This window comes from Ricinus communis, chromosome 7, assembly GCF_019578655.1.
Source record: "Ricinus communis isolate WT05 ecotype wild-type chromosome 7, ASM1957865v1, whole genome shotgun sequence".
Lineage (NCBI taxonomy): Eukaryota > Viridiplantae > Streptophyta > Magnoliopsida > Malpighiales > Euphorbiaceae > Ricinus > Ricinus communis.
The window spans coordinates 19241505-19251857 of record NC_063262.1 but is presented as its reverse complement, the minus strand read 5'-3'; the positions used below and the strand labels follow the sequence as shown (position 1 = coordinate 19251857).

Sequence of the window (10353 nt, the reverse complement as noted above, 5' to 3'; positions counted from 1 at the left end):
GGAGCATCTGGTGTCGAATCTAGCCTAGGAACCTCCCTAGAGCCGATCGGCTCTATGACATAACCAATTGGCTGTTTGTACGTCAATTGCCTATTTTGCTGATTTTTGAGGATTTTTTTCTATGATTTTCTAACCTTAACCGCTTTTTTTATTAGTTTTGAGTTATTTAGTTGTATGAGGGTTATAATAACTTTGCTAATTTCTTGCTTTCTATTATTTTATTATTTTGCTCACAAAGGTCTGTTTGATTGATTGGTATCTAAAACTAATCATATAGACTTAGGCCTAAAACTTGGATTTTTGCGTGAAACTTGTAGTAAATTAGGTTGATAAGAAGGCAATTGGACCTAATTATAAAATCAACTAGACTTAAGTGGGCTTTGTCATGTGTAATTAATAAATTGACCAGTTAGACTTGAAAAATTAAAACAGACTTTGTATGCAAAATGTAATCTACTTAGGATTAAAGATTAGCAATTAGGACTAAAAATATAAAATAAGGCTAGACCTAATGGACCGTTGCATAATTGAATAGTTAATTAGGTTAATTAATAAAATAAAAATTGGCCAGACTTAATAAAATAGGCTAGAATTAGACGAGCCTAACATGCTATATTGTTTATGTGTAGAAAATACTATGTTGTATTTATATCAATTGATTATTAATTAACAAAATTAAAGGTAGAAATACACAAATAAAGAAGTTGATTTCTGAATCCATCTCTAGATGCGACGAAGCTTCTTTATGGAATCTATTTATGCCACGTAAGCAGTAAAAGTATTTTGGTGAATTTTACCGAAGTAGCGACTCCTTTTTTCCACGCTAATTTCTATGACTAGTTAGTGTGTTCCCAATTAAATTGAAAAATCTTGCTGATGTAGTGCTAATATGACATTAATATTTATACAATAATTCTTACCAGTAATATTTCTTTTAATTAACTAATTAATAAGATATAGCTTTTATTACTCTCTTTTAATAAACCAAAACTATGTTGCATTAGAGGGATTAAATGAGCTATATTTATCAGTTGTACAACGAATTATTGCAGATATTCAACATGATGGATTGGAATTATTATATACACATAACTATCTAATATGTAATTTTTTTTATTAGCTTGGTGAATTTAAAATAAACTTTTCTAATATGTAATTACTGAATACAAATATAATGTAATTATAGTGATTTTTATTTTTTTATTATATATATTTTCAATTAATTGCAGTGTAATTGATTTAAGCTATTTCTCTTAAGAGTTAATTATAAAAGAAATCCAAACCTTTGTGTTTTACTGTGATTTTGACCAATCTTTTTAAAATGCCTTAACTAAATTGAGAATTCAGTCAAAATTAGCTTATTTGGCATGTGACGTGTCTGCCATGTTGTATACTCACTTTAAAATAAATGAACTTCACTGCCATGTCATGTAAAATGTAACCATTTGAGTTAGATTTAGATGGTGGGTTAAACCTAAGAAAACCAACTAGCTTCTCAAACGAAAAAAATCCCAAATAATATAATTGCTTACAATTATTTCTTAATCTCACATCCAAAATCTGAAATGCTCATAATTATTTCTTTTTTGGTATGGATTCTATAAGTGAAGTTTCAGTTAACTCTTCTACAGGTAGAGAGAGATTTTGTGTTACTCACAATCTTTATTCATAAAAAAAGAAAAGAATAAATTTCTCTGACAAAAAAAAGGCTAAAAAATGTGTCTTCCTTTTATTTTTATTCTTTATCTTTTCTTTGAATTCATGTTCTCTCAGGTACCCAATTCCCTCCATTTTCAGCACCCAATTCCCTCCATTTTTAGCTTACTCTTTAATCATTTTTATTCCTTTTTACTACGATTTTACCTGGATTAGCAGCTGGGTTTTATGATTCTTGAAGCTTCAGTTCTTGTTTAGTTTTAAACATATGATTCTTGCTTTTCCTTTAGTCTTTACCTGTGTGGTTAGCTTTGAGTAATTTATATTTTTGGGTTTTAGTTCTAGAGCTGAGATTGTTCGCTAATTGAGTATAAGATCAAGTGTTTAGTTTGATTGGTTTATGAATATTTTGGTTTCTCTTTTGTATTGATTCAGAAATATTTGGTTATTGGCTTATAGATCTGTAGCTTTCCAAGTATCTTGGTGTTAGCAGTTTGAGAGTTAGCTAGTTAGATTCATTGTTGAGTTTTTGATATTCAGTTGTGGGGATCTCGATATTTCTTTCGGTTTATACTGATTTCAGCAAGAGATCAAAAATTTTGGTTGTGAATTTATGTTGTAGATCTTGGTTTGGCCTTCACAAATTTCTAGAATTAAAATTCTTGTGTTTAGTAAAATGTTTGACAAATTGATTTAGACAAATTGGTGGTTTAATTTAATTTTTAAACTTAACCCATGTGAATTAACATTTTAAATGACATGGCAATAACTCGCATTTTAAATTACATGGCAGTGGAGTTCATCAATTTTTTAATAGATCCACTTCATATGGTATGTTAGTTAATTTAATTAGGATTCAAATTTAGCCAAAATTATATATAAATACTAAAACTATAGATAAATTGACAATTTTAGAGGATTGACCAAACTCGCATTAAAGCATAAAAGTTTACATTCTTTACGGTTAGATATTTTTTTAATTATTTAAAAATAAAAAATCTTTAAATATCTATTATCTATATCGTTTTGTACTTTGCCAAACTAATTCTTTAGACCTAAATTTTTGTACCGAAGTATTTCAAAAAATTAGAATGATTCGAGGTTGAAATTTTTATGCTATAATACGGTTTTGAATATCTAATTTTGAAATCCTTAACAATTAATATAACTAGTTTAATATCTATGTTTTGTGCAAAAATTAATAAAAAATAAATATTTTTATTTATAAATTAGTATTATATTCATATTTGCCTAAGTTTATTATATATGTTACTCAATTTTTATCTAAATTATTATGTTTTTAACATAAATTAAATAATTATAGAGCACATATATTACATATTTTCTATTAATATTAATTTATATATAAAATATAAATATAATAACTATCATAGCATATATAAAAGTAGTTGTCAATGACATAGAGCCGACCAACTCCAGTTTCAGCTTAATCCAACAAAATTTTAAAAAATAAAAGATAAATTAAAATAAATTTCTTTTATAAGTTTGAATTGGAACTTATAGTTCCGGTTATAATTGAGGAAAGACTAATCTTGACTGTTTTTTATTTTGAGTCAATTCCAGCCTGTTTTGACCATTATGGTTTCATTTATCCAACTTAAAAATTTTTTATCTGAATATTGAAAACTAATATAGATAATGTGAAAATTTATAAAATATAAAAAGTAGTAAAAGGAATTCATACTTAAACTCTAATTTTATGATAATATAAAATATGTATGGACAAATATAATTGATTATTCATGATTAATTATATTTCAGTAATATAAAATAAAATTAAATTAAAATTAAAATTAAAGTATTGAAGCTTAAAGAGAAAAAGAAAAAAGTTAATGTGATTTAATAAAAAAAATTAAATGGATTTAATACCTTCTTATTAAAATAAAGTTTCTTCTTTTCTTTTTTAAGGCCATTTCTAAATAGAAATCAAAATATAAAATTATATAATATTTAGACCTTTTCTATAATTAATAAATAAAAATAAAAATACATTGCTAAAAAGAAAAAATAAGAAATATAAATAAATATAAATCTTAGATTAAAATGAGCAAAAAGTAATTAAACTATAAAAAAATAAAATTCATTAATGAACTTAAATAAGTAAATAACAAATAAAAACATTATTGAATAGATAATCGAATTGAAATCAAAATTTTATAATATAGTAAAAAATGCCATTTAAAAATAAAATAAAATAAAAATAATAACAAAAGAAATACATACAAAAAGTTGTTACAATTATAATTATAGATTAAATAAAAAGAGAATTACTTTTATTAATTAATATTAACAGAAAAATGATAAATGTCATTCTTGAATAGTTCTATATGATTAAATTATTATTTTTTATTTCAGCTTATAAATATAAAATAAATTTTTGAGGTTTTCTAATTTCTGAATTTCCTGAGTCGTACTCACTCTTCATAGAGGCATAATGGATGTCTAACCATATTGTATACTAACAGAATTAAAAATGGCAAAGGGAGAGCATATTGCTTTGTCTTGTTAAGTATTTTAATGGTAAATGAATTAGAACCAATCGGTTTGACAGATTAGTGCGCATCTAGTTTTCCATTTGCGGCCGTAGCCTACTTTTCGAAGCTTCTTTTGCCACCACCGTCACACGTTGGCAATTTCCATTGACAAATTCCCTTTATCCTCTAAAAGTAAACAAAAATATAACCTATTGAAGAAAGATAAACCTATATGCTTTGCGGTTTGTTACAAACCCATTACTTGAATTTTATTAAAAGTAATTCTGTCGATATATATATGTATATGTATATATACTAATTTTACTTATTTCGGGCATCATTATTATAAAAATTATAATTTAAAATTATTTAATAAATCAATGTCAAATATAACTATTTTTAATTATTTCATAAATATTTTTAGAATAAAAAATAAAAAATTAATATAAAATATAAAATAATAAATAATATTAAAAATCTAATAAACTAAGTTTATTCTATGTTGCTTGATATATTGTATTGGATTAACGAATAAAGAACTAAGATTAAAATTTTTATTTACATCATATACAATTATTTACAATAAAATATAATAATAAAACTCAATTACATATATATATATATATATATATATATATATATATATATATATAATATTAATTCATGTGTTCATTATTATAATAGTTCATTAGGATTATAAGTAAATTATTTCCAATAGTTAAAAATAAAAACTTTGAAACAACAATCATATTGTGAATACAAATTTTCTTATAAATATATTAATAATTAGTGCATAAAAGTTAATAATAATTTTTAAAAATTAAGAGCAGAAAATTAAAATATCTTAACTTTTCATGATTTATTATTTTTAATTTTTATAAAATCTTGTATTAAATTATTTGAACTACATCATAGATATATAATTGTGACATAATAATTTATCAATTTCTTATAGGATTAAAATATGTAATTATGATAGAATTAGAATTGAATCAGATCATCAGATTAATTTATTAGAATTAGAATTAGAATAAAATTAAATTAATTACATATAGAATTAGAATAAAATAAAATTAATTACTAATTATTCTAAGATTATTTTAACCAGTTTAAAAATATTTAAAATGTTAAATTAAAGTAGTTATCAAAATCTTATATTTTTTTATTGCTGTGGTTATACATTTTAAACATATCTTTAACTTATTTATAAAAAACTAAAAAAACAATTATTTAACTTTTCTTCTCTTAATTTTTAAAAATTATTATTAACTTTTATGCACTAATTATTAATATATTTATAAGAAAATTTGTATTCATAATATGATTGTTGTTTCAAAGTTTTTATTTTTAAGTAATTTGAAATATATATTTGATTGTTAAATTTTCAAACAAAAAGTTAAATAAGTCCAGTTAAGTATTCTAGTAGTTTTTTTTATATTTATAATTAACAAACAGATTAATTCATTTCAGTATTTAAAAACGCAGCATTTATTACATGGCTGAATTTTTAGTTCTACAAAACACTACCATACTTAACTTTTCTTAAATTTGTTAGAAGATTATTAAGAAATTTTGATATGGATCTCGTATATACATCACAATAAATATGAAAGTGATATATATATATATATATATATTTATATATTTTTATTATGAGAGTAATATATATACGTGTGTGTTTGTATTTTGGTATTGCGTGATTGATACATACTTTATCATTCAAAACTAATGAATATATATTAATCGTCTATCAGTTTGATATATAGGTGGAAACATCTATTAGGACCAGACAAAAATTTCATTCTTATTTATGTAAAAAAAAAAATTTACTTAGACTTAGTGTATATTTCCACCTATACACCAAATTGTTAGATAATTAACACATATTTATTAGTTTTAAATAATAGAAATATGTGTCAATCATCTAATATCAAAGTGTGAAATACTCATACATAAATGCTAGTTTTCTTTTTATTATGTTAAAATATTAAGTCTAAATAAAAAAAATTTAAAACGAAAAGCTACTTAATAAATGAGAAGAAAAAAAAAAAAAAGAAGAAGCATAGATTGAAGTAATTTAACGTTCTTTGCCGAAAAAAAGAAAGAAGTAATTTAACATTCGAGAGTGCTGAGAATAAAATCTTATTTGGCTTTTACTTAAGCTCAAATATATGTAAATAATTTTTTAATAATTATAGAAGTAAAAGAAAGAAAGAATATGTCAATTCCTTAGAACTCTCATCAAAAGTCAACGGCCACATCTATATATAACCTAGAATGACACACATATGAAATATACTCCACTAAATATTCTAGGTTGGAAATTTGAACCCAACAATTAATCTGCTCTTAACAATGTCTTCCTCCTTTTTCTATCTACTCATAGCCTTTGCTCTCCTTGTCCAAACTGTTTATGGAGATGACCCACTCTTCCATTTCTGTTCAAGCTCTGAAAACTTCACTGCCAATGGCCCTTACGAATCCAACCTAAACAAACTTGCTGGAAATCTCTACTTTCAAGTTCCTAAAGAAGGGTTTGGTTTTGGCTCGTCAGGCCGAGACCCAGATCAAGCTTATGGACTTGCTCTTTGTAGAGGAGATGTCTCATCCTCAGATTGCAAAACCTGTGTTGTGGAAGCAAGCAGTGAGATCCGCAAGCGGTGTCCAACCAACAAAGCAGCAATCATTTGGTATGATAATTGCCTTTACAAGTACTCTGATAAGAAATTTTTTGGCCAAATTGATAACAGAAATAAGTTTTACATGTGGAACGTGAGAGTTGTAAATGACTCGGCCGAATTTAATCAGAAGACTAAGGAGTTGTTGAGTGAACTGGCCAGCCAAGCATATGTTACATCCAAACTGTATGCAACAGGAGAGTCAGATAAGCTTGGAAAATCAAATAAGCTTTACGGGTTGGTTCAGTGCACTAGAGATCTCTCCAGTGGAGATTGCAGGAAATGTCTTGATGGTATCATAACTGAACTTCCTAGTTGCTGTGATGGGAAAGAAGGTGGTAGGGTTGTTAGTGGAAGTTGTAATTTTAGGTATGAGATTTATCCCTTTGTCAATGCCTAGAACAGCATCTTGGGATTAGAATTACCTTAATAGGATAAATAAAAGTGTGTTTAGCCATGTTTATGGAAGTAAATTTAGGATAATGATTTTTGGGTTTAATGTCTAGCTTAAACCCAACCCAAGATCTTCCTCTAGATATGTGTCTTTATAAGAAACTGAACTGTCGCTAGTTCATTTCTATGACCTTCCATGATTTTCTTCTTTTCATACCTAATGGTTGAATAAAATCTCTGTCATTGCGTGATTTCATGTTCTCGCTCCATTAGTTTGTGGTTGTAATTTTATGGATTGATGCCTAGAGGATTTTTATTTTCTACTCTTGGTATGGTAAATTACATTATAGAATTACCAAATTTTACAGTTTGTAACAAAAGTATAAAATTTTTAAAAAATTACTATTATCCTTCTAAGGCATATCAAAATTTACAAGTGTGATTTTACATTTTTAAAAGTGATTAATTATATCCTTGACATTTTAAAAGCGATTTAGTACATCCTTGATGTTTGTTTCGGTTAACTGTTATTCCTTTTTGTCTATTTTCTCTTTCATGTTTGTCCACTAGTCAAAGAGCTTGATTGGCTAAAAAAATTTTAATTTTATTTTTAAACTTATTATCAAGTATCAGACTCGTGCAAAATTAAGTTATTATTAGATTTTAGTGAAATATAATTTTTCTCTTAAAAAATGTAATTTGATTTTCTAAAAAGTTAGTATTGTTTAGTTAATATAAGAGTTTAGTATCTTTTTTTTTAGTTTCAAAAGTTAGTATTGTTTAGTTAATATAACAGTTTAGTGTCTTTTTTTTTTAGTTACAAATTTTATGAATATATATGTAACATCCTAAAATTTTTTGAATTTTAATAATCTAAATTCTTATTCACATCTTAATACTTTAATGGGAGTTATCATTCTCTAATTCGATTTAATATAATATAAGTTGAATTTATATATTAATACTTGATAATTGTAATGAGCAATAAAAATAAAGTATTTAATTATTTTGAAAATTTAGAAGTTGCACATTCATTATTATTTTTTTATGCTCGTTATACTTTCAAAGTTGGATTTCACGTATGATGCCTTTGTATGCTTAAATTGTCCAACTTGACTATTACTGGTCTTCTCAACTAAGTAGATTTGAGTATAAATATGTTCTAAATTATTATATATCCTTAATTAGTATGCTTGAATTATAAAGTTTTATATGACCTATTATGTTCAAAGATTAAATCATGTTAAGATTTTATATTTTTATTTAAAAAAAATTATATTAAGAAATTAGAATTATAAATATTATACTAAAAATAAAATTACATTATTCCAAATAAGTTTAATACTTATATTATTCTAAGAAATTAATTTTAAATATTAATTTAATAAAAATTTAATTTTGGACGAATTTAATATTTGATAATAAGTTTAAGAATAAAATTAAACTCTTTTAGTTAATTAAACTCTTTGACCAGTTAACTAACAAAAATAAATAGACGAAAAGTGATAATAGATAACGGAAACAAACATGGGGTACTAATTTACTTTTAAAAATGTAGAGTTGGACTTCTAAATTTTGACATACCTAAGGGGGACGACAGAGACGACACAGGCCCGCAGCAGTCAAGTAGCTGCGGGTCGTGGGACACTCCGCGAGGGAGCTAGTCGCGGCAGCCCCAGCACTTCCATGCCACTGTGACCTCATGGGTCACGCCCGTAGCGTAGGTAGGCAGCGCGCAAATGGGCCCGTAGCGTAGGTAGGCAGTGGGTATGAACAGGCCCGTAGCGTAGACAGGCAGCACGCAAGAGCGAGCTCGCAACATCAGCAGGCAGTGCACAAATGTGCCCGTAGCATAGGCATGCAGCGCGCGCAGAGACGGGCCCACAATGTAGGTAGACGCAGTTGCAGCTTAACGACGCAGTCCGCGGGCGGCTGCTAAAAAAAAAAAATTTATTTTTTGAGCGAAAATTAAAATAATTAAATCCAAGAAATTGGAGATTAATTATAATAAAAAAGAGTTATTTTAACTTAAAATATCCTCTTTAAAAATTAAATATATATCTATCTCCCCCGCTTAAATAGTTATATCATTAATTTAAGATTTTATTTTAAATTTTATTCTAGGATTTATATTTATTTATTAGAATCTAACTTTTAATTATCTTAGGATTTAATCTTTCTAGTATATTTAGGATAGTTTATTATTTTTAATTCTTTATTTCTTTTATAATTATCAATGATGTGTGTTTAAGTGTGCTTCCAAGGTTTGGATGGTGGAGATTGGAATTCAAGTTCACAGGTTACTATGCATTGCAAAATTCCAGGGGAGTATTCTATCTTTTTCCTCTCTTCTTGTTCTTTATTTTTATATATGCAATGACATTGAGGACAATATCAAATTTAAGTGTGGGGGAGGGAAATAGAATATTTCTTGGATTAAACGTTATACGTCATATGCCATGAGAATTAACAACTTTGGTTAATCTTTTGTAAAATTTTAAGTTTCTTCACTCAGCTTTTTCTTATTATTCTAAATAAGAGTAGATGAAAGAATGCTATTATGTTAAGATTCTTGAACTCTTGAGTTAGTTTTTAACATGTATCAATGTGATCTCATGAGTTATTTGCACTTAAATGATGAAGTATTTATTCTTTACATATGGACATGATGAATAGTTTGGCAAATTTAAATTGGGTAATAATTAGAAATGCATGATTTAGATTATAATTTTCTTGTTATTAAATTGGCTTGCCTAAGATTGTGAGATATGATATGGGCAAGTTTAAAGCTTTAAGTTTAATAACTCTACTCCGCTAACTTTAGTTGCTTAGTAACCGGGGATCTTCATGACCAATGTCGATTTTCGGATAAAAAGACAATTAAGATTATGGGTATGTAAAGCATCTTGAAGTATGTTTTGTTGAGTAACCAGGTGCATTCATTACCTATGTTTGTATTTGCGTAAAAAGGCATAACATCTCAAAAAAGAAAGAAATACCCCAAGTATCAAGTAAAAATTCAAGGGATGTAAAGAAAAGAAAAGAAAAGTATAAGAGCTTCAAAAGCAAGTAATAAATGCCTATTAATTTCTTATTTTTGAATGAAGGCTTTACCTTTTTTAATAGATTTA

The 10353-nt window shown here is 26.0% G+C and overlaps 1 protein-coding gene across 1 annotated transcript; it reads left to right on the top strand.

Annotated features, from left to right (window-relative positions):
• The first annotated feature begins 6129 nt into the window (after positions 1-6129).
• LOC8277698 (cysteine-rich repeat secretory protein 38) lies at positions 6130-7473 on the top strand. The gene has a single exon (XM_002515670.4). It carries the CDS (start codon positions 6507-6509, stop codon positions 7227-7229), a length of 723 nt encoding a protein of 240 aa, XP_002515716.2. The 5' UTR covers positions 6130-6506; the 3' UTR covers positions 7230-7473.
• Positions 7474-10353: the final 2880 nt, after the last annotated feature.

Excerpts from the sequence above, each read along its gene's own strand:
- LOC8277698 (XM_002515670.4), top strand. The coding sequence starts at position 6,507 with ATGTCTTCCTCCTTTTTCTATCTACTCATAGCCTTTGCTCTCCTTGTC.